Genomic DNA, 24,521 nt, shown 5'->3' with positions numbered 1-24,521 from the left:
GCTCCCAGGAATGGCAGGGAGAAGGCTTGGATGGGGCAGGGAACCGGGGGCAGCCAGGGACCAGGAGCAGGTGACTCCTGAAGGATTTGAGTGAGGGGTGAGTCGGCTGTGTTTCTGGAATGGGAGAGTCAGGAGTCTCTCGAAAGGTCCGTTGGCTGGTTCCTTCATTGATTTGATCGTATTTACCGAGCGCTTTGTGGCTCTGGCACTGTGTTGGAGCTGGGAGGTAAGGAGAGAAAAGGACCAAGTCCCTGTGCCTTATGGAGCCTGCGGAAAAGAAGGGGAGTCCCTGCCCTCCTCTGTCTCCCCCAGGGCACGCCGGGGTTTTACCGCACGGGAAGGATCCTGTTCTCTCAGGAGTCCGGGCCCCCAGTGCTCTGCTCACCCTGTGCCTCAGCTTGCTCCACAGCACTTACTGAGTGCTTGCTGTGTGCCAGACCGGGCACAGGCGAGAGGTGCCCGCAGATGCGGCGGTCTCTGGGTGCAGAACCCAGGAGCTGGTGGGTCCGTATCGCGAGCAGAGCCTGGTCGGGGGAAGGGTGTGCTGGGCTGCTCTGGGTGCTTGTTGGAAGGAAGAGGCGGACAGCCGGGTCAGGGAAAACCCCCCGGGGGCGGGAGTGGAGGCTTTGGGGGGCCTGTGGCCACTGGAGCAGGAGCCAGTCGCTGCCATGGCACTGTACCTGTCACCCAGGGAGCGCGTGCTCACCTCGACTTTGCCGTGCGCTGGGCCAGGCAGGCGGTGATGTCATTCAGTCGTCACGTGCCCACACACGGTCCCTCTGGGGGTGAGGACGGGCCCTGGGAATCCAGGTTGAGGGGTGCTAGTCGGACATGGGTGTGGGTAGGTGGAAGGAGGCCAGCATCCTGGGGCCGTCGTCTCTTTGCCTCGAAGCGCTGACCCAGGAGCTGCCTCTTGGGCCTGTCCTTGTCTCCCAGTTACTCCCAAGCGCACATCATCGGTATGTTTCCTGTCCTGGGGGATTTGGGGAGCACAGCGCAGGATGCTGACCACTCACTTCTGACTCAGCAGGTGTTTCCCACGCGTCTGCCCTCAGCCAGCAGGCCCTTTGCAAGTGCTAGGTCACAGGAGCATCTTGGAAAATGGTGGGGAGAAAACCCAGCAGGCACTTCCGGGCCATGGGGTACAGGGAAGTGTCGCCCCAGTTAAGGCCACTTTTCAGTCTCTCTCTGAATCAGAGGTTTCGCATTCCACTCTCCTGGGCCCGCAAAGTGGATCAGAGCCTTGGGGTATACCCTGGTTTGCACCAGTTCTGTCCTTTCCCAGGCCGGGTGGTGGGGGTGGGGGGTCGCAGCTGGGACGTGGGGGCTTTGGGCTTTGGGCTGCCCTCTTGACCTGCGCTTTTTTGTTCTGGGTGCACATTAGTGTGACCTGGGAGCTGGGGAAATATTGGTCTCTGGGTCTCGCAGGGTTGGAGACAGCTGCTCTAGGACAGGTGGGTGTCATGTGGGACAGGCACACAGGGACCGGCTGGGACCTGCACCCAAGAAGGCAACACGCCTGGGCCGACGTGCCTGGGCTTGACCAAGAGCGTCCCGGAGGCCCGACTGGGGCCCAGGTGGGGTCCGGCTTGTTCCAGCCCTTTTGCTTCCAGGACCCTGAACCCAGGATCGAGGAGAATCTGTCGTTTGTCTGGTGAACAAAGACAACCCAAGCTGTACTTGAATGTGAACCTACTTCCAGACCTGGGAGACAAATGACTTTTTTCCCCCAGGATGTTCATGACTTGTCATTACAAACCAGGATTTGTCCTGGTGGCTTGTTGAAGAGCACGATTCTTAACTGATGAGTAGGAAATGGTACTTTAACGAAGAAAGATGGGAAGCTTGGCTCCTGTCATTTGTGGAGGACTGGCATATACTCTGGTCTAGAAATACCAGGAAGCCACCATGGATGCTATTTAACATTTAAATTCCATGCAAGTGCGGCTGTGACTTTTTAAAAATTAGCGCTGTCAAAAATCATATTTTTTGGCTCATTTAAAAAAAAATAACTATTTCAGAAACATCAAACAGAAACTAATTAAACATTTAACATTTATGCTAATGAACAGGATGGTTAAAAACGAGAAGTGAGGGGTGCCTGGGTGGTTCCCTTGGTTAAGCACTGACTTCGGGTTCAGGTCATGATCTCACGGTTCCTGAGTTCGAGCCCCACGCCGGGCTCTGTGCTGACAGCTGGGAGCCCGGAGCCTGCTTCGGATTCTGTATCTCCCTCTCCATCTGCCCCTCTCCTGCTTGTGCTCTGTTTCTCTCTGTCTCTCAAAAATAAATAAACATTTAAAAAAAAACCCCCAAAAACCCAAGAAGTGAAATGCTGGTGTCATCTTGTCTCCTTGCAGTATGTTGAGGTCGGTTTGCACGTGAACCTGGTGGGAGGGAGTGATTGGATGTTTGTGTCACTGGGACGGTTCCGACATAAGTATATGTGTGTATTGTTTTACATTTATGATTAGTGTTTTTATGGCATGCTAATACGGCAATTAAGTTTTCTGTAGTTGTGTCATTTAAAATTCATTGCGTACTTGAACATATTTCGTTTGCATAATTTCTAGTCTGGCTTAATTATCGAGAGGCCTCAAGTTGCATATGTGTGTTTCCCTTTAGGAGTGAGTGTCAGGAGTGTGTGCGGGGCTTTGTATTGCCCGTGCTCCCATCGTGACACGCTCGCCTTTTGGGATTTCTCTTCCAGTAGTGAAGTTAGAATCTGGGGGTTGGGAGAATGCTCGAGTCCTCGTACACGGTCACGAAGAGTCCTTCGGTGGCACCGCATGTGACTGCTGTAGGGCTGCCCACACCGTTCCCTGGCTTGTACCCCCTGTGGCCCCGCTCCCTGGCCTGGCACACAGGGCCTGCCGCCCGGCCACCACGCACCTGCCCACGCTTCTCACCCGCCAGGGGCGGGGGCAGCCTGGATACAGTGCCCCCCGTGTGCCCTGTGCAGTCGTGTGACCATTCTCAGGGTGTTGGCTCTGTCCCTCCACACCGTTGTCTTCTCCACCACCAGTGCCAACCCCAGACCCACCCAGACCGAACCCAGAACTGTGTATTGGCCGATACTGTTTTTCATGAGGTCTCTCAGACGTCCTCCTCCCTGGGCACCCAGGGCCGTGGCCGTCCCTGGGGAGTGGTGACATCATTCATTTGGTCAGCGAGCCTGCACGGGGAACCTGTGGTGTGCCCCTCAGTGTTCTGGGCATGGGGGGCCGGAGTCTCTGTGAGCACGGGTCAAGAACCCCCTGCGGGAGCTCTAGAGACAGAGTAAGTGACGTCTCTGTGTCTGAGCGTCTCTGAGAAGCTGAGTCTGGAAACACCTGGAGCCCGGGAAGGGAGGCTGAGGTCAGAGTGCTGACTCAGACGGGGCAGGGCAGGTCTCTGGGGGAAGCGCTGTCTGAAGAGAGGGTACCCGCCGTAGCGTGGTCGCAGCGCTGACCAGACAGTCGCTGGAGGGAGCTGAGCTCCAGCGACAAATTGAGGCAGCCGCAGCCACGTGTCTTGGGTCCAGTGGATATGGCCTTGGCAGGGGAGGTGCTAAGGGGAAAGGTTTTGGGGACTCAGGCCCTGGAGAGGAGACTGGAGGAGGTGAGAGGCCAGCCTTGCTTCCCCACGTCAGGGGCTGCTCCACGTCTGCGGCCTCTGTCTCAGCTGCCCAGCCCCTCCTGAGCCCTGGTGTGGAGGTGGGGGGGTCTTGGGCCCAGGGAACAGGGTGCAGAGAGAGGCCACAGGGGCTGATGGCAGCGCAGGGAGGGCGTCCGCCTCTGTGCAGGGGCACGATTCCCGGGTGTGCTGGCGGGAAGGTTGAACTTGCCTTCCCGTGGGTTCCTGGGGCGGGCACGAGTGCAGGGCTGCGTTCGGCATCTCTGCTTCCCGGAGCTGAGCCCAGGGTCCGAGGGTCCGGGACACAGGCAGAGCCCAGGTGTGTGTGTGTGTGTGTGTGTGTGTGTGTGTGTGTGTGTACGTGTACGTGTGTAGATGACCCCACGGGGTGGGGACCTGTTCCTGAGTTTGTGTGAAGTGAGCCCGGATCCCCCGAGAAGGGCAGCAGCATCAGCTAAGGGCCTCTCGGGCCTGGCTTTGGCTGCAGTCCGTGCTCAGGCCCTGTAACTCGGCTACGGTGACCATTCTTGAGCCTTTACTCTTCCGTCAGTGACAACACCGCCAGCCCACCCACCAGGCAGGATTCAAGGCAGTGCTCCGGGCAGCTCCGCGCCGGGTGAGCAGTTGGGCTTTTTCTTACTCAGCTGTGGCCGTGGCCTCCTGGGGATAGGAATTGTTCTTCCTGCCAGGTGGTGGCCACGGGGACTGAAGTCACAGTGAGGTCAGCTGGGTGCGGTCGCTCCTGGTGCTTGCCAGGAGGAGGGTCTCTGACATGACGAAGCAGTGCCCTTGCTCAGGTCTGGCCATTTCCCCTGGGGTGGGAGGCCCCCTGGCAGGGACAGGGCTGGGTCCCCGACAGGGAGAGCGCCCCGTGCCGCATGGTGTCGGCAGAAGAGGTCTGACTGTGGAGGCGCCCGGGGCGGGCGGTTTCTCACGCAGGGTCTGCGGCAGGGGTGCTCCGGGCACGCCTGGCACTCCTGTGTGCGCCTGGGTTATCGTCGCCGTCGCCGTCGCCGCCCCGAGTGTGTGAACCCATCTGCCTTTAGAACAGGAGCATCTCTCGTCTGGCCAGAAAGTAGAGGCATGCACGTGGGAGCATAGACACCGATGCTCAGCGGTAGAAGCTCCCACCGTCGGGGTTCCCTGTGTTGTCAGCGGGACTCTCTGGCGAACCTGCCCCTTCCCGACCTGTTGCAGTTCAGGCAGGTGCCCCTCGTCGTGCTGCTGAAGGGCGGGGGCTGGGCTCCCAGGCCGGAAACTGCTGCCCTCCCTGGTGGGTTGCTTGGGAAGAAGCATCGGGAGCTTTCAGTATGCCCGGTGTGGCCTTGGACGAACAGCTTGCTTGTGGGGATTTTGCCTCAGGAAGAAGTCAGACGTGGCTCAGAATACCAGACAAGGGAAAAGATTGTCACCCTGTTCAGAACGAGGACGGTTGAGCATAAACACGTGCAAACACAAGTACACGTGGCGGAAGGCCTTCGGGTTGGCAGACTTTCTGGAAGAGGCCGGGTAGCGGTGTTGCAGGATAGACTTCAGTGCCTGGTGACCGCTCAGCTCTGCCGATGTAGAACACCAGCAGCCCCGCGTTGGCTCGGACCCGAGGACAGCGGTTCCCAGCGTGCTGTCCTGTGCCGGCCCCGCTGGAGGCCACTACTTAACGACGTTGGGGACACGGTCGTGATTTCAAAGTGCGATGTGTAAGCATGGCAGGTTGGATGAAGGACATTTGCTTACAAAGGGCACGAGAAGGACTAATCATAAAAGATTAATAAATGGGGCCACATTAAAGCTAGGAACTTGTCTTCATCAAAAGATATCATTAGTGGGAAGAAAAGGCAAAGCACGGGGAGGAGGAGTAGAGACTTACGGAGGACTCCCCCGCGGAGAGTGTGATATGCCTGCAGACGAATACGAGCCAATAGAAAACCGGGCTATGCTCGTCCTCGCGTTTCCCGGGTGTGGACGCAGAACAGCTCCGTCAGTCTTCTGGGAAATGCAGAGCGAAGCCACCTTCGTTTTGTCTTTTTAAAGTTTATTTATTTTGAGAGAGGGAGTGAGCGCACATGTGCGTGAGTATCAGAGGGGCAGAGAGAGAGGGAGACAGTCCCAACCAGGCTCCGCTCAGGACGGAGCCCGACTTGGGGCGCGAACCCATGAGCCTCTAGATCACGAACTCGGCCGAAGGTAAGAGCTGGACGATTAACTGACCAAGCCACCCAGGTGCCCCAAAGCTGCCTTCTGACAGAGACCGCTGCAGGCCCATCGGGATGGCTGAAAAGAAAAAGTTTGTCAACACCAAGTGCTGGCAAGGATGTAGAACTTGCCACGTACCTCCAGCGGGAGTGTAATCACTCCGGAAAATTCTGCAGCAGAACTTGTGAAAGGTGGGCATGGCCAGTGGTTCGCCTCCTCGGTAACTATCTAACAGAATGCACGTCATGGGCCGTGAAGGGCAGGAACGAGAATGTTGAGAACACAGAGTGGGCGCAGTCCACATGTCTGCTGACGGTAGCATGGAATTTGTACGCGGGAACACACAACAGTGAAAGCTATTCTTAACATGTTCCAAACATGAGTGGGCTTTTCACATGTAATGTTGAGTTTGAGCGGTCAGACAGAAGAAATGATTCCATTTGTAGAAGGTTCAGAAATAGGCAACATTTACCTGGTGTTAGAAGTTAGGGACTTATTAGCTCCAGGGAGGAGGTGAAGGACAGTGGTTAGGAGGCTCCCAGGGGCCTCGAGCCAGGTGTGGTTATGATAATTCCTCCCACCGTTTGGATGGTGCTCGCATGTTATATTCCAGTATGCGTTTATGGACATGAGGCTTAACGGTGTGACCCGGTGTGCGAAAGCAAATGTGTGCAGGAGTGTCATTGAGAATCGATGCTCCTAGAAATGCCTTGGGGAAACAAAGGGGACGGATGTGCTCGCACAACTGAGAAGACGTGGTTGGATTCAGGCCGACCTCATCAAGGCCAGTGACTCTCTGAGCTCCGCTCTGCAGGTCAGCTCTTTGTGACGGACCCACAGCCTGTGGTTCTCCCGCATGGCCACAGGGCAGCTGCCACAGCTCCAGTCTCTGCACGTTCTCCCCGATTCACAGGAAGAAGCAAAGAAAAGCCATGGGGCTTGCCTTCTGTGCCTGCATTGGGTCCCCTCTCTGCCTCTGAGCCTGTCAGCCCCTGTGGCCAGTGGGGTGGCCCATCAGGAACACTCCTGAAGGAAGGGGTTGAGAACAGGGATGTGTGGTTCCTGGAGGATCTTCAGGGCTCTGTGGAAACAAGGGAGGCATAGATGTTCAGCAGCAAACACAGGTCTGCTGCAGATGTGGGAGCATCTTAAAGGCGGAAAATACCACGTGGGATTTATTTGTTCACTTGCTCATACGTGAATTCACTTAATGAAAGTTTGGCTGCCATGTGGCGGGCGCGGTGAGGGGCTGGCTCTGTGGGGGTCTCGTGCCAGGAGCAGCTGGAGCCCTGAGGGACCAGCCTGGCCTCGGGTTGGGTCAGGCGTCCTGAAGTACCGTCGAAGAGACGCTGGAGGGATGAGCAGGAGGTAGCCAGGTAAAGCTTCAGAACATCCAGGGAAGAGACCAGCAGGAAATCTTTCCTATGTAGGACAGAAGAGGCACTAAATATAAAAGAAACACTTTATAAGTTGGATTTCATGGAAATTTAAAAGTTAGGCTGTTTGAGACAAAGAGGCAGGGCCCAGATTAGGAGAATATAATCTTAATGTGTATTTGCTTCTAGAAGACAGAACCATAAAACTCACTAGGAAGATGACCTGGTTTAAGAAATGGGCAAAAGATTTGAACAGACACTTCACCAGAGAAGAGAAGCAGTGGCAGCTGGGTACGTGGGAAGATGTTGAACATTGTTAATCATCGGGGATGTGCGATTAAAGCCACTCAGTAGAATGGCTGATATTTATTTTTTTAAGATTTCATTTATTTATTTATTTATTTATTTATTTATTTATTTATTTATTTTAATGTTTATTTATTTTGAGACAGAGAGAGCCAGAGCATGAATGGGGGAGGGGCAGAGAGAGAGGGAGACACAGAATCCGAAGCAGGCTCCAGGCTCTGAGCTGTCAGCACAGAGCCCAACATGGGGCTCGAACCCACGAACCGTGAGATCATGACCTGAGCTGAAGTCGGACGCTTAACCGACTGAGCCACCCAGGCACCCCGATTTTATTTTTTTTTAAAGTAATCTCTATACTGAGCATGAAGCTTGAACTCGCAGCCCTGAGATCAAGAGTCACATGCTCTGACTGAGCCAGCCAGGCACCCCCAGAATGCTAATATTTAAAGATGGACAGTACAGGGTGCCTGGGTGGCTCAGTCAGTTAAGCATCTGACTTTGGCTTGGGTCATGATCTTGCGGTTCATGGGTTCAAGCCCCACATCCAGTTCTGCTGACAGCACAGAGCCTGGAACCTACTTTGGATTCTGTGTCTCCCTCTCTCTGTGCCCCTCTCCTGCTTGTGCTCTGTTTCTCTCTGTCTCTCAAAAATAAATAAACATTAACAAAATTAAAAAAAGAGAGGCACCTGGGTGGCTCAGTTGGTTAAGCGTCCGACGTCGGCTCAGGTCATGATCTCACCGTTCGTGGGTTCGAGCCCCGCGTCGGGCTCTGTGCTGACAGCTCGGAGCCTGGAGTCTGCTTCGGATTCTGCGTCTCCCTCTCTCTCTGCCTCTCCCCCACTTGCGTTCTGTCTCTGTCTCTCTCAAAAATGAATAACCATTAAAAAATTAAAAAAGAAAAGACGGGCAATACTATCAGGGAGGGTGTGGAGCATTTGAAATTCTTATCCTCTGTTAGCTGGAGTGTGAAACCACATCATGTCTTGTGAAAGGTCTGGCAGTTTGTTAGGAAACGAACCACGTACATGCGCGGGGAGCCAATACTCCACTCCTAGGTGTTTAACCATGAGAGAGGAAAGCTTGTAGCCATAAAAACCTTGTACAAGAATAGTAGCAACAAGCTTTATTCATAGTAGCCCCGAACTAGAAACACCCCGGACGCTCAGCAGGAAGTGAGTGGCCGGCAGGCCGCGGGGTCTCCGTGGGGTGAAGTGAGCCGAGGGATGGGCTGCCGGTCCCCTCGTCAGTTTGGAAAAATCACAAAGACGCCAGGCCGAGCGGAAACAAAGCGTGGGTCCCCGAATGATTCCATTTGCGTGACGTTCTAGGCCAGGCCTGGGCGGTCCGCGAGGAGTTGTGCGGCTCCCTGGGCTCTCCTGGTGGAGAGGGGGATGAGCACAGGGGAAGGTTTTGGAGAGACAGAGATTCTCCACGTCTTCACGGGGGCCGTAGTGACGCAGCTGTGTACCCTTGTCAGATGTCATGGAAGGGTTTACTTGAAAGAGGCACATTTCATCTTACATGTGACACGTCGGTAATGTTGATTTAAAAAGCAGAAGCAAAGAGGGGCGCCTGGGTTAAGTGTCAGACTCTTGATTTCGGCTCAGGTCCTGATCTTATGGTTCGTGGGTTCAAGCCCTGCGTCGGGCTCTGCGCTGACGGTCTGGAGCCTGCTTGGGATTCTCTCCCAAGCCCTCTCCCTCCGTCTCTGCCCCTCCCCTGCTTGGGCTCCCTCTCCCTCTCCCTCTCAAAACAAAAAAATAAACCAAAAGTTAAAGAAAGTAGAAGCAGCAAAATAAAAAGCCCGTACAACACCAATAGTCTGGCCCTGGAGACTGGGCTCTTCGTGACCACCCTGAGCCGCCTGGGTCCTTCTGGGTTTGAGTTCACTTTATGTCCTGGGATTGCGGCTGCCAGTCGCCCACGAGTCTTTGGAGAGAGGAGGAAATCTGCATGAGCGACGATCTCTCCAGATGTGCGTACGTGTGTGTGTGTGTGTGTGTGTGTGTGTGCGCGCGCCCACACACGTGCACATGTCTGTGTGTACGTTGTACGTATGCATGAGCACACACGAGCACCTGCATGTACTCTGGTCAGAAGACCGTGCAGACTTCCGAGTTCTCTGAGGCACACGAGCCGTTTAGAACCAGGGCTTCATCTCAGTCCTGTTCTCGAACAGCACGGACTTCAAGCCTGGCTCCCGTCTGACTCCCAGTCCTGTGGCCACGGGTCAAGTTTGGCGGGCGCGGTGGAGGCTGTGAGTGCCCGAGCCCGAGCCGCCCGTCCGGTGCCTCGGAGGCCGCCTCCCTGATGTGCTTCGTGTCCGTTTCCGCTTACCGTCCTCGTGCCCCCCCCCCCCCCCCCGTTTGGGAGGCCACACCCAGTTAAGACCCTTTGGATTTCACACTTTGTGAGTCGGCATCAACCGCACCTACTTTTTGTTCTTGTTCTTTCTCTCACCCAGGGTTACCTTCCTGCCAACGTGGAGCGAAGACCAGCCACGCTCCAGAGAAAGCAGAAAGAATACTTTGCGTTCATCGAGCACTATTACGACTCCCGGCACGACGACGCTCACCAGGACACCTACAGGCAGGTGGGTGTCTGTCCCTCGCTGCACGTCCCATGAGGGGCCCTGGCCTGGAGATGGTTTGCGGGAGGGGCTGTTTGCTCTGGTGCGTTCCTAACCGGGCCACGGATTTGTGTTTGCTGACGAATGAACAAGTGACAGTGTGCTCCTGCTGGTAGTGCTTTGCTCATCTCCGGTTCCTTCTATAAAAGTGACGAGGATGTTTTTTTTTTTTTTTTTTTAATTTTTTTTAACGTTTATTTATTTATTTATTTATTTATTAAAAAAATTTTTTTTTTTTCTTTTTTCAACGTTTATTTATTTTTGGGACAGAGAGAGACAGAGCATGAACGGGGGAGGGGCAGAGAGAGAGGGAGACACAGAATCCGAAGCAGGCTCCAGGCTCTGAGCCGTCAGCCCAGAGCCCGACGCGGGGCTCGAACTCAACGGACCGTGAGATCGTGACCTGAGCTGAAGTCGGACGCTCAACCGACTGCGCCACCCAGGCACCCCAGGAGGATGTTTTTAATTGGAGTTGCAGAGCGGATGCCCGAGGTCCCCTGCTGGTGCCCTGACACGTGCCTCGGGAGCCGCCCGGCCTTTCTTGTGTCAGAGAGCTGCTCTTGGGCCCGTAGGACCCGGACAGGCATGTCGCTGGACCGATCAGAGGAGGAGAGTCTCCGTGGGCTTTGTGGGCCCTGACTCTCTGGGGCACAGAGGGGTGGGGTGTGGGTAGACGAGAGCTGACTGGGCAGCTGGATGGGGGGGTGCAGTTCATCTCCAGCAAAACGTGTAGCAGTGTATCATTTCTGCTCCCTCGTTGAGCACAAAATGGTGTCATTATGGCTTCTTGAACAGTTGACAGTGTGTATGAAAGGAAGAATCCTTACATTTGATTTATAGTTCACAGCGCATTCAGAGTTTGCTGTTAGAAAAGCTCATTGAGGACTTTGTCATTCTTACTGTCTTTGTAATGTGTGAAATGCAGAATGGTTTGTGCTGCATTCATTCATTCGTTCATTCATTTTTGCGCTGTGTTTAAACAAAAAGGTAGTTCTTAACTGATAGCTCTGCTTCCTGTTTCTTCAATCAGCTTCTGACTTTCCCGAGACACGTTCGTACTGAATGTTTCCTTTTGGAAACCCTCCTTCTGGGTGAAGGAGCCTTGCCGAATTTTTCTGCCTCAGATATGGGCTCTCCACATCTCTTTGTCACTTTGGTGTAGATCTTTACAAAGGTCCCAAGACAGGCCTTCCCTCTGATTGGTGACCAACAGTTCTTCAAGGGAAGTGGATTCTGAGAAGATCTTCCTCATGGAGGGGAAACGGTAGAGCTTGGGGGGGCGATCGCCATGCGAGAGAGCAAGGACCCGGGAGAGGCCCTTCTGGGGCGGGGCCCTTGCCTCTGGCTCCTTGGTGCTCCAGGGCGCAAGGTGCTGCTTGCCTGGCACCCTGAGAAACGGATTTAAGATAGATTGCACTTGGATTTCGTTGGGGCAATAGTAGCTTACCTGGTTTCTCTTTCCACTTCACTAATTCTAGGGAATGGGTCCACTTGGTATTGTTTTGGATGTGTTTTTGATGCATTTTTATTCGAGGAAAAGACTTCCAAAGGATGACACCTAGCATCTATCTGTGAGATTTACCAAACTGTATTCTGTTACGAATTTCTTGAGGGAGAGTTAATTAAATACAGGTCGCATGTGTTTTTATTCAGTTACGATGATAGGTAATAAAAAGCTTCCGTGTTGTTGTGAATGCCCCAGATGTTTCTGCGATAACATCGCGGAGAAAACCATAATCCGCGGCAGTGATGTCGGCTCGCTTTGCCGCCAAGCAGGCCCGCCTCGCGTGTCCAGCCCCTTCCCGTTGGCACAGACGGCAGGTGTAGGTACGGTGCCCACTGGCCCGCCCACCGGAGTGTGATGGCACGGGAGCCGCGTTCTGAGGGTGGCCCTTGAGGGCACCCTGGGGCAGGGGACACGGTCGGACTAGAGTCGTCTGGCCCCCGGTCTGGACTGCACCCCTCCCTCTCGGCACTGCCGCCCGTGGGCCCACGCTTCTTCCATTCCTCCCCGCGTTGCTCAGGGGGCGTGGGGCTGATGGTTTCCTCCGGGCCGACTCCTGCCCTCTCTCGCTTTCCTGCCCGCTGTCCTTCAGTGCCGCCCCGAACACCGAGTCCACTGGCCCCCGGGCCCCTCCTGGTCCTCTCCCCGGGCGGGTGCTGCCGATGGGATGCTGGCGCCCGGGTTCTCACCGAGGGAAGGGCTCCAGGCAGGGACCCGTCAGTGGGGAAGCAGCCGCCACGCCTCGCATCAGCGCGGTTGATGGCCCCCACCTCGGGTGGTCTTCACCAGGGAAGCCTCTGGGGGATGCGGCAGCCACCTTCTAGACAAGGATGCTGGGCCCCGGGACTCAGTCATGGTGCCCAGGCTGTCGTGCCCGTGAGGCAGAGCGAGGATGCTGTCCTGTTCCCGTGGGTAGTGGAGTCCTTGTGGGCACATACTGACGGGAACGAACCTGAACGTTGGCTCCTTCTCGGCATTACGATGTGCACGTCTTCCTTCGGCCTCTGCGGCCTTCTCCTGGGTGACCGGGGACGGTGACGGTGTTGGCCAGGGGCGGACGTGCCCGTGGGACGTTGGGAGCCAGCCCGTGGCGCCAGCTCAAGCCCCGAACGTTCTTACTCGCTGCTGCTTGGATCTGCGGGTGTCGTCGTCTGCCGTGTCGGGGGCTTCGTTAGGGCTCTCGGGTCAGGCGGCGCGCAAGCAGGGATCGGCCGATGCTGGCAGAGGTTTTTAAGTGCTTCCTTTGAAAAGTGCCCCGGGTCCCCACGGACTCTGTGAAGCGGAGAAAAACGTGGCCTGGGCGCCAAGAAGAAGCTGTCACGGCCGAAAACGCGTACGCTATTGATGTACCTGAATTGCTCCTGTGTCCGAGGCCGGGAATCAATGTTTACTAATTGCTATGGATTCTGTTACTAAATAGCTGAGGGCCTGCTCTCTTCCTGATCGGGCAGCAAGTGTTTGCGCGGGAAGTGTCGGCAAGCCCTCGTGCTGGGCCTGTGCGGCTACAACCTGCCCCCTCGAGCACTCGGCCACGGAGGGAGTCGGTACTTTCAGGGCGGGAGCGGGTTAGAGTCCCGGGTCAGTTCATCGCCGTTGAGCACTGCTTTTCCCGTCACACTTACGCCGACATTTGTCATCTTTGAAAATAACACCTCTCTCCCTGCATCCGCAGATCCACATAGACATCCCTCGAATGAGTCCGGAGGCGTTAATACTTCAACCCAAAGTGACGGAGGTAAGAGCCAGGATCGCAAGTTCCTGTGGACGGTGTCTCCCTGGGTCGGGGCGGTGGGTGCCCACGGAACTAGCGACGTGGTTTGTGCAGTTGGGGTGCTTTACCCACAGCACGTGTGGGGTGGCTCTCAGAACGTAATCACGGACAGGAGTCGCTGTTTTGTGTGTGGCGTTGACGCGTACGGAAGACACGGGTAGGCGTGCGTGGAGTGCGCGTGTGTGTCCTTCCCCACCTGAGGGGAGAGCCCCACTCATGTCGGACCCGTGGCGTTGGAGCCGCCCACGGTGCCTACCCTGCTCTTGAAGGGCCCCCACGACGTGAGCGGCCCCCTGACTTTGTGATCCCGTGACCTCAGCACGTGTCCCGTGGCCTTCTCTCTGCAACTCGTGTTTTTCTTCCACATCATTTGCTAACATTCAGCTCATCTGTGTGTCCTCTTGGGTGATCGTCTGTCAGTCAAATATTGCACACTTTCTGTGGCTTTTTCCTGTCGCCGGACATCTGGGTCGTGTCTGACGTGTTGTGATCAGGCCCTTCCCTGGGGCATTGAGGAGAAGTAGAACGGTTGTGCTGGGGTGGGGGTGGGGGTGAGCCTGGGAGCCTGTCAGGCTGGTGTCAGTGTGCTCCCGGGGGAGCTGCCATCCTCAGACGCTCGCCTGTGGGGTGTTCGAGTCCCGCACTCCGTGTCCATGCTCCTCATCCACGGCCCACATCCACGGTCAACGTCCACGCTCCTTGTCGTTCTAACTCTTGTCCACACTCCTCGTCCACGCCCCACGTCCACGTTCCGTGTCCCCCTCACTCTCGTCCACGCCTTGTGACCACGCCCCTCGTCCTCCTCATTCCTGTCCCGCCAGCGGGCCTTCTCCTCCTGGTCGTCATCTCCGCGTCTCTCCTTACTGGTGGCCGTGATCTCTTCCTTGTTAATGTTTCCGTGGTCCCTTTTTGGGGGGGTGCTGCTCTCTGTCTTTTGCCCATTTTTCTTGTGGGCGGTTGATCTAGTTTTTTATTGGCTGCCGATCCTAATGTGTTAGGGATTCTAAATCTTTGTCAGCTTGCACGTCACACGCGTCCTCTCCCATCCCGTGGCTGCTTCTCACTTCCTTCTGGGTGGCGTTGACGACCGGAAGTTCTTCGTTTCAGTGTGGCCGAACTTCTCGGCCCCTTCATTTCTGGTTGGCACCGCTGTGCCTTTCTTGAGAGATCTACACGTACCCTGTGTAGTCAGTCCGCTCCCATAGGTTCACCTGAAGCTTTGCTCATTTGTCCTTCACACTCCCGTTTTTCGTTCGTCTGTACTCACCGGCTGCTTACGAGGTGAGGTCGCCCTCCAGTGAGCTCTCCCCTGAAGTGACCCGTCAGGCCCGGCCTCACGTGTGGCCTCCAGCTTGTCTCCCCGTGTTTGCAGCATCCCTTCTGGTGTGCGTCCTCCTTACGTCTGCATACGTGCGTCTTTGTTCTCTGTCTTGTCCTAGAATTCAAGGGGTCTTCTCTCGACACCCACCTGCCGGCGAGTTCAGCCTCGTACCGAGTCCCACGGCTGCCGGGACCCTGGTGCCCTTGGTCCTCTCCAGGCCTCAGGCCTGTGCGCTCCCACCCGACTCTCACAGTCAGACTCCTGGGATTGCTTGTCCCGTTTTTGTCTTCACTGTCTGTCTGATTCGTGGCTGGGCTTGCGCAGAATCTGTAGATCAGATGGGGGGAATTGACGTCTTTACGGAATCCTCTTTGTTGTCATGAATATGCACCGTCTCCATTTTTAGGCCATTTGTGACGCCCCTCAGCGTACTTGTAAAATTTGTCCCGGGAAAGGTCTTGTATGTGTTTTATTAGATTTATTCTTAGTTATCACGTTTTTTTGTTATTCTTGTAAATGGTATCTCTTTAAAGTGGAATGTTTTTTACTTACGGTTTGAAACACTTGTTTGCGTCTCGAGTGCTCCGGCAAACGCACTTTTAAACTCTCCTGTCTCTTATATGCTTAGTAAGTTTGTTGAACGAAAATCCTGGATTATGAAAGCAGAAGTGTCTGTCGATTATAGCACACAAAAGGGGAGAATTAGTTTCCCACAGAAGCAGGCATCTCGAGGCGGTTGTTTTTGATTGTCCTTCTCAATGGTTGTGCTTAACCGTATCTGCAAAACGAGGGGGAACATATCGTGACCTCTTTTTTACTTATTTTTTTTAATGGAAAATAGAGTCTGCCACAGATCTTCGGTTTACCGTCATTTTTATATTTTTCCTACCACTTGACACGTCGCTCGTAGAGTAGAGCTCGCAGGGTCGTGGCGGCTCGGCTCAGAGGGGTCTGCCGCAGACAGCAGGCGGCCTGGCGGGACGGGGGTGCGTTCCTGTCTCCCGCGCGGGCTCCCCCCGGCGGTGAGGCGGCTTTGCCGCTGTGCTTGGCGTCACCCCCTGCGGCCCCGGCTGCTGCTGTAGCTTCTCCGCACCGCGTTTCCCTTCCACGTGCAGGAGTGAGGAAGGCGTGCCCCTCCCCTTGCCGCTCTTCCCTAGAAGGTGCTCCCAGTACCTGTGCTTCTGTCCCGCGGGCCGGAACTTAGTCACGTGGTTGTACTTGACCGTCTGGAACCGGGACAGCGTGACTCGGATTTTAGCTGGTTCGTGTGCCTCGCTGACGTCTGGGCCTTCTGACCGCCCAGAAGAAGGGTTTCGGCACATCCCCCATCTACCCACGCTTTCCTGTCCCTTCAGTAGGGGATGCGCAGTCCGCTCGGTTCGCCACCCGCTCCCCCCCCCCCAACTGTCCGCTTCCTCCTGTGGGCTTTGTTGAGGTCTGGTGGCCGGACAGTAAAATGTACCCATTGTAAGTGTGCATTTAGATTGGTTTTGACACCTGTGCTTGGGACTGTGACAGCCACTTGAATCACGATAGAACACTTCCGTCACCCTGAAAAGCGGGCTCGCTTCCTTTGCTGTCAGCCTCCTGTCCCCACCCCTGCCCGTGTAAGTCCTGATCTGCTTTCTGTGTCTCTGGAGCTTTGCCTTTTAAGAATTGCATGCAGACGGAATCCCACAAATTCCGGACTTTCGTGAGCACCTTCTCTTAGTGCTTAGACGCTTGTCCACGTTGTCGCACTGCTGCTGGGTAGGACGCTGTTGTTGGACGTGTCCTGGCATGGTGACCCGTTTGTCGGTTGATGGACACCTGGGCTCTTTCCAAGCGTGGGTCTTCACACAAAAAAAAATGTGCTACAAACCTTTGTGTGGAGATCTAGTGAAGGCCCCTGCTCGCCCCTCTGCGGCGAGGACCTAGGAGCAGGGTGCTTGTGTGGTGTAAGTGGGTGTGTGTCCACTTCATTAGAGACCGCCAAACGATTCTCCAAGGTGGCCGTACCGGTCGGCGTGCCCACCAGCGGTGCGTGGGAGGTCTTGTGCTGCATCCTTAGCGGTACCGGCAGGCTTTTTAATGTCAGCCGTTTTCTGGCGGGTGTGGGATGGTATCTTGCGGGCTTATAGCTTGCCTTTCCCTGGTGACTGATGTTGTGCGTCGTTACGTGTGCTGGTTTGCCACACGCGGGTCTTTGATGGAGGGTCCGTTCCGTTTGTTGCTCGCCGTTGAATTGCTTTTAGAATCTTCAGCCTGCCTGTTCTCTGGGCTAGCTCGGCCCGGAAATCCCTGTTTTATGGGAGCTCAGCTAGATTCAGGGGCCTCAGGCTCGCCTACCTGCCGAGAGGGAGGTCTGGAAGTGAGCGGAGTGGATGGAGTTGGGCTGGATGGCCGTCACCCGGCGGTTCTCGGCCAGAGAGCAGAGGCACAGCCTCGGTCAGAGGGTCACCGCCCCCTGCCCGTCCCCACGGTGGAGCGGGCCCCAGGGGACAGCAGACCTCCGCGGTGTCTGTTTCGGCCGAGCTCTGGTGCGAGAGCTGCACGTGCCGCAGAGCCAGCTGCTCCGAACAGCTGACCGGATCCCCATCTCTCCCTCGCCCGTGACCCCTGAGGGTCTGGGTCCCTCTGGGCCTTTAGACCTTACCTGGGAGGTTGCCTCATCAGACACGCCATATGCCTGCAACGCTCTCCTACCCCATTCACGCCTGGTGTGTGCGGCCTGACTGCTTGTTCGTGACGCCACTCGCTCACCCTGTTTGTCGGCTCCCGGAGAGCAGGGCTTGGGGCCCTCTCGGTGTCGGTGCCCAGAGCATCTCCTGGAACCTCATGGGAGTCAGAAGATTTTGTCGAAATTGGTAATTACTGTTTTTATCCGATGTCATTGTTTGAAAGTAAAAATTCGTAAGTTTTTGGCTGCTTGTTTTTTTGGTCTCCTGTCCGGTGTTGAGCTCACTCAATCTATTACATGAAGACACACAAGTTCTGACCTGTGGGCCCGTGGCTACCATGGAGGGTGCAGTGAGTTTATTAGGGGAATGATATTCAAATATCCCTATTGGGCCTTTTCTACTGATAAGTTTATCGTCTACCAAGTGACTTTTCCTTCGTGGTTATTATATTATCTGCCCTCTGGTTATGTGCTTCTTAGAGCAATGTCACAAATTAGGGAAATAAGATGCTTTTTCCAGTTAGCCACGGAGAAGCGATGTCTCGTTACATTTAAACAGACGCGGAGGATAATGAAACATGCAGGCTTTTAAAACCACATTATTTACGTGCAATTCTTAGAATTAGCGTGACGAGTTTTCCATGGCCCTGAAGGATGGGCATTTTCTAGGCGGCAAATAGCAGCGGTCGTTCAGAGTGGACTCTTACTGCGACCGTGCGCTTGGCGTAGACTGTGTCTGGAGCCGCGTGGGCCTGCCCACAGCAGGGCCCGTGGTGGCCAGGAGGAAGACCGCCTCTGGAGGCCCCGGAGTTGGCTCTGGGGCCACATCGAAGTGGGTTTCTGACACTTGCATCTGGAGGACCGCTCCTCAGCAGCCCGCTGTGCTTGGCCGGCCCCCCTCCACCCCCCCGCCCACCTGAGCAGGCCAGCCTCACCTGCTCCTGCCCCGGTGACCCAGGAGCGCCCTTGTGTCTCCCGCTCCAGCCCCTGGGCAGGGTTGTGGCAACTGCCCTTTCAGAGTCCCTGTCCCGTTAGACCACCCTCGGAGGGGCGGCGGCCTTCGCACCCATGGTCTCCACCCCTGCTGCCCGGCAGGCATCTGCTGGTGAGAGTCAGTGCATCTGTGAACCGTCTGCTGGGATTCTGGCCACGGCTGAGGCCCCCGCTGGTCTGCTAGGACCGTGCAGGCTATGAGGGCAGGACCCGGGGCCCTTGTGTCCCCGGGTCCCTGCAGCCTGGCGCCGGGGCAGCGGATGAGCGAGTAGAGCGCACGCTCGTCACGTGTGGGCGTTCTGCAGGTCCTTCCACGTGCGAGGTGACACCGGAGGGTCCTCACGGCCTGGACGCGTGGGTGGTGGTCGGTGTCCCACGTGTCCACGGCCTCTCACCCCTCGTCTCTTCGTTTGGGCTCCTCACTGGGCCTCTGCCCGCCAGCGGTGGGAATGCGGTTTGCGAGAGCCCAGGAAGTACTTGGGTGTTTTGTAATCAGTCCGCCGAAGTCTCCTCGTACGTGTTTCGGGAATCGGGTCCGTAGATCTTTCTTCTCCTGTCTCTTTGTTTTTCTGGTAAAATCTACCAGAGCAGAGGGATTTCTGTAACGTTTATGTTCCCATTTAAGGAAATAATGAGAAATTAACGTACAGGTGCCCACCATTAGCTGAAGAAAGAGCAAGAACTAGCATCTGTGACGTCCCCTCTGTGTCCCTCCCACATGTCTCCTGTCTCCCAGCCAGTGACTGTCTTCCTGCCTCTCTGTATGATTTTATCATGTGTTTGTATGCGTATGCATGTTTTTGCCCTTTATGGTTTTTATTTTTTAATGGGATTATTCTAAGTATATGTGTGGTTGCCCTTTATATGACAGCATTTGGGTTTTTTTTTTTTTTTCCCCCGCATTTGAGAGAGAGACAGACAGACAGAGTGCAAGCAGGGAAGGGGCAGAGAGAGAGGGAGACACAGAATCTGAAGCAGGCTGCAGGCTCCGAGCTGGCAGCACAGAGCCCGACGCGGGACCTGAACTCACGGATCGTGAAATCATGACCCGAGCCGAAGGTGGACCCTCAACTGACCGAGTCACCCAGGCACCCCAAGACAGCATTTGGTTTTAAGCGTTACCTGTCAGTGCCTGTGGTTGGAGGTCACTTCTCAGTGCTGTGTTGCTTTCCGCTGCTCAGTCTGTGCCCTGAGCCCTCCAGTCTCGTGTTGCTTGAGCATTTGGGCCAAGTTCATCGCTGTGTGTTTTCTCAGGGCATCGCTGTGCACGTGCCTCTGTGCGTGCATGAATGCGTGCACCTGTGTGTGTGTGTGCGCACGCGCGTGTGGAGAGGCCCCGGGGGCGGGCGCTGGGATCGAACTGGGTCACACCAGGCGGTCGTGCTGGGGGAGTGCCCCATGCTGACCCTCACCACCACATGGGATTGTGAGGCCGGGTCCCCTGCTCTGGCCAGGGGTATGAGGTGCGTCCCGTTGGGCTTTTCACTTGAACCTCCGTGAGTGCGGATGAAGTGAAGTATTGTTTCTTCAGTTTCTTGCCCATTTGTGTTTCTTCTCTGGTGAAATGCTTCTGTTCCCTGTTCCTGGGGTGCTGGTGTCTGGTTGGTTCTGCCGACGGAAAGGAGTTCCTGATCTGTTCAGGGTGCTGAGTCCGTCGTGGGTGTGGATGCACCCGGGCGCCCCCTTCAGTTAGTGGCTTGTTCTTCACTCGTGGTGACGAGAAATTCTGAATTTACCGCCGCCCATACCCCCGTCTTCTCCTTTACGCGTATGCTTGTTTGTGTCCTAAGACCTCTTTTTCAACCTCGAGATTTCAGAGAAGTCTTAGCTCTCTTCCCAGATTTTTAAAGTTTTGCCTTTTACATTTAGTGCCACAGTCTGTTTGGAATCCACTCTGCGTGGTTCGCCGCGATCGGCTGCTTTCTGAGCACACATCCCTCCAGGAGAAGCCGCCCGCGCCGATCAGCTCTGTGCTACATCAGAATCCCGCACACATTGGGCTCCTTCTGGGCTCCTCTGGGCCGCTGCTCTGTGTGTCCATTGTCCTTGTTCCGGCTTCCTCCTGTCTAGGTGTCCTGGTCTCGCTGTCTTGCTGTCTTGCAGGCCAGGCTGCCCGAGCCTGGCTGTTGTTTATGGGCCTTTGTATAAATGTGAAATCAGCTCGTTAACAGCTTCATGTAAATTCTGGAAATCACGCCGAATCTGCCGATCTGTCGGGGAGAACTCACATTTTGTTTCTGTGTTTAGCTCTCCTGATCTTTTGTTTCTGGACAGTGTTCTTTTTCTCGTCTTGCATTGATACTCTCTAGAAAGGCTGTTGACTTTTGTCACTGAACTTTCTACCTGGCAAGTCTTACCTTGTTCCCCAATTCAAGTATCTTATGTGTAGATGTGGTTGAGGCTTTACAGAAGTTAATCGTATTACTTTGTGAATAATGGAATTTTTTTTTTTTTTCTGTTTTGGTATATATTTTTCTTTCTTATTTGTTTTGTTTTGCTGTTTGTTTTTATTGTTTTTTCTTTTTTTTTGCTGGCTCAGACTTCTTACCACAACCAAACACAGTGGGGGAAGCAGGTATCCTGCTGTCACTCCTGGTCGCATTGTGCTGACTTGGGATATTTTCTCTAGGCATTACAGGTGCTCTTTATCATGTGAGGGACGGTGCCTTGCTCGTGGTTTTAAAGTCACAAATGGTGCTGAGGTTTATCAATTCCTTTCCCTGTCATCTGATAGGAGAATACATTTTTGCTCCTTTATCCTCTAAATGTGGTGGATTTTATTCCTGGCCTTCCTGGCACTGAGGCGACTGATCCGAGGTAAACGCGGGTTGTGTGGGGTGGACGGGTTCAGTGACTTCAGGAGCAGGTAGGTGGCCGTCTCACGGGCCACGCTGCCAGAGGGGAAGTCTGGTGGCTCCTGCGTTTGAAAAATGCTTCTTTCTGACTGGCCCCCAGTCATTCTCACCGCTGTGACATGTGGCCATGTCTGTTGTGTTGAATGTTTGGTCAGGTGACAATGACACTGTGATGTTGTGTTTGACAGTGTTGCTTCTTTTCTGTCCTTCAGTTTTGAGCATAGTGAGACGTCTGGGTCGGCTCACCTATCAAACACCTGCCTTGAGCACAGAGCGTGGGGCATAAATCGTCACATTTGAAGGAGGTCAATGTCAAGTCATTCAAACGCCACAGGTGCCACCGTTGGTGGCTTTAAGAGAGTCCTACGTTATTAACCACGTCGCGGCGAATAATCAGGGGCAGTCCTGGTGTATATTTTACGTGATAGGTGGTTGCCTTTTATTTATTTTTTAAAGTTTTAATTAAAAAATTTTTTTTAATGTTTGTTTTATTTTTGAGAGAGAGACAGAGTGCAAGCAAGCAGGGGAGGGGCAGGGAAAGAGGGAGACACAGAATCCGAAGCAGGTTCCAGGCTCCGAGCCGTCAGCACAGAGCCCGGAGTGGGGCTCGAACCCACGAACCGCGACATTATGACCTGAGTGGAAGTCGGACGCTCAACCGACTGAGCCGCCCATGTGCCCCAGGTGGTTGCCTTTCAATGCACATTTTGGATTTGTCACAGGCTCTTACTTGGTGTCATTCATCAGGTGTTAGAACTCACGTAGGGGCGGTGTTCCTTGGATCGTGTTGTAAACACTTGCGTTGTAATAATTTCTTCTTTCTGGGCCACGTTGCTCCGGGGTTTCCGGGGACGTGGCCCCCGCAGCTCTCCCAGCACAACTGCGGATCTGCTGTTGCCCTCTGCCCAGAAGTTATCTCCATGGTGCTTGCTGTGCTGTGAAGTCACACAGTTCACGCCTATAGTGCCGTGTTTTCAGATTTCTGAAATCAGAGTTTTGTGAGTCCTCGTGAGCACGGTGACATTTTCCATTTATGTGGATTTCATTTTGTAGAATGCAGAGTGGCTCGGCACCCCGAGCGCCCCATGCGCTGCCCTGGTCCCACCTGGGGGGCCGTGGAGGGCGCCGCAGGTTTGCAGAGTGGAACCAGGCAGCGCTGCCCTCCCGGGAACCTTCTGCGCAAGAAAGTCTTTCAGCTTTTTAGGAAAAAAATCTTTCTTGGTTGCTCAGGTGTCTGAAGTTTGGCCAGCGGACCGGGAGTGCCGGTCACATTTTCATTTTTCCAGCCCTGGTGATAACAAGTAAGGGCAACTTGTTTTATGACTGCAGTTCAGCATAAATTGATCCGTAGAAAAGGTACTTCCAGAAGAGTTTAAAGTTGGAACTACATTTAATGAATTCCTGCTCTGTAACAAAGACGAGAACATCAGGACCGTGGGCAGAACTTGAATAGCCTGTAAGACCCAAAACGTGTTCATTGTTTTTTTAAATTTTTTAAAATTTTTTATTTAACATTTATTTATTTTTGAGACAGAGCATGAATGGGGGAGGGTCAGAGAGAGAGAGAGGGAGACACAGGATCTGAAACGGGCTCCAGGCTCCGAGCTGTCAGCACAGAGCCCGATGCGGGGCTCGAACCCACGAACCGTGAGATCATGACCTGAGCTGAAGTCGGACGGTTCACCGACTGAGCCACCCAGGCGCCCCACAGGGCGTGTTCGTTGTTAGAGCCGATGCAACTCGTTCTGTTTTCACTCAACATCTCTGTACATGGGGCATCCTGCCTTTATTGTCCTGTGGCCGCTGAAGCTGATGGCACGACATTCACTCCACATTTACTCGCACCCGTGTGCTGTGACCACCTCTCTCCCCCTCCCCGGGGTGCTCCTGCCTGCCCTGCCCCCGCTGGTCCTGCGCCAGCCAGTGCCACCTTTCTTGCCACAGCCGCTGACAGGTCACCCGGCCCTCTGGCAGACCACGCTGTGGGGCCGTGACCCCCTGAAGGAGTGCCAGGGGGTGCTCCGCGTCCTCAGCATCGTGCCGTCGAAGGGCAGGGTGCCTGAAACAGTAGAGACGCCATCAAGTCGCCAGGAAAACCGGTGTGTGTGGTGCCGAACGTTCTTGCCGTGCACGGAGTCTGGGAAGACAGCCCCAGGGAGGGTGCTTTGTGGGGACGCTTGAATTTGGAGGGTAACCCTGAATTGCTGGTGGTCCCCATTTCCGAGTTCTGGGGAGTGTCCGTGTCCTGACCTGGCCCCTCAGAAACCTTGTGGGAAGAATGTTCCCAATCCCAGCCTGGGCCGCCCTGCCTCCCTGGTGCACCCACCTTGTGCAGGCAGGCAAGGCAGGCCTGGGCTGGGGTGCCTGTGGTCCCGCAGTGTAGACGGGGCTCTGCCGGAGGATGAGCTAGAGCCCCAAGCCCAGCTGCCTGGGCACGTGGCGGGAAGCTCCTGTCTGTGGCAGTGCCCCGCGGCCTCCCTGTGCTGGCCCCGGGGGCCGGGCTGGCCGGGCGCTGGCGCCACGCTCCTGAGGCCGCTGGCCAGCTGGCTGGGTCTCTCTTCCCGCTTCCTGGCTTGGCCCCTCTGGCTTTTGATCCTTGATTTTGGTGAACTGCTGTCTCTTCTTGCTTTTTGCCCTGGGGGACTTCGCACTAGCTCTGGCCTCTGGGGGCTCCTCCGAGCCTGGGCCCCGGGGGAGCTCTGGGGAATCGGGCTCTGTTATGGGGTCTGGGGCGGTGAAGGGTCTGGCGGTGGCCTGGAACGACCTATTCTCCCGGCACCTTCCCTCTTAGGGTGGGGTGGCGGGGGGCACGCGGGAGTCACTTTTCCTTGCGGTTGTTCCGTTGCTGTTGTGGGGGCGCCTCGGTAGAGGATGAGACACGAACGTCCCTCACAAGATTTCTCTCGGATTCTGCTTTTAGCTGAGACCGTGTGAGGGAACCGCGGGGCGCTGGGGCTGGAGAAGCCGGCAGGAGCGAGTGCCTGCCCCCAGCTCGTCTCCAGGCCCGTCGGGGGCTGTAAATTCAAGGGAACTGGTGCTTAATCTGTACGCCTTTGAAGGGTCATGTTGTGAACTTTGAAAGCACCTGCTTGGGAAAGGTGATAGGAAGGCAGTCCCTTGTGATACCTTTCACCAGCCTGAGGGCAAAAGCTTGGAAAGGGCTCCACGCAGGCTTTGAACAAGAACCGCAGGTGTTTGATGCGGGTTAGGAGCCCGCGGCCCGCGGCATGGGGGACGGGGTCCTTTTTCCTCGTGACTCGCTCTGAGCAACGTCTGATCTGTGGGCAGCTCATTATG

At 55.2% G+C, this 24,521-nt stretch overlaps 1 protein-coding gene across 6 annotated transcripts in view; it reads left to right on the top strand.

The window, feature by feature from the left end:
- The window catches only part of TBC1D22A (TBC1 domain family member 22A), a 282,503-nt gene that overhangs the window by 46,970 nt on the left and 211,012 nt on the right, over positions 1-24,521 (top strand). For all 6 annotated transcript variants that reach the window (XM_040490525.1, XM_040490522.1, XM_040490520.1 and 3 more), the window contains 2 exons: positions 9,957-10,085; positions 13,298-13,360. In XM_040490525.1, the coding sequence (XP_040346459.1) occupies positions 9,957-10,085; positions 13,298-13,360 (192 nt within the window). The remainder of the gene's footprint in view (positions 1-9,956; positions 10,086-13,297; positions 13,361-24,521) is intronic.

Source organism: Herpailurus yagouaroundi, unplaced genomic scaffold, assembly GCF_014898765.1.
Source record: "Herpailurus yagouaroundi ecotype Mexico unplaced genomic scaffold, PumYag 182, whole genome shotgun sequence".
NCBI lineage: Eukaryota > Metazoa > Chordata > Mammalia > Carnivora > Felidae > Herpailurus > Herpailurus yagouaroundi.
This window is presented reverse-complemented; position numbering and strand designations above follow the sequence as displayed.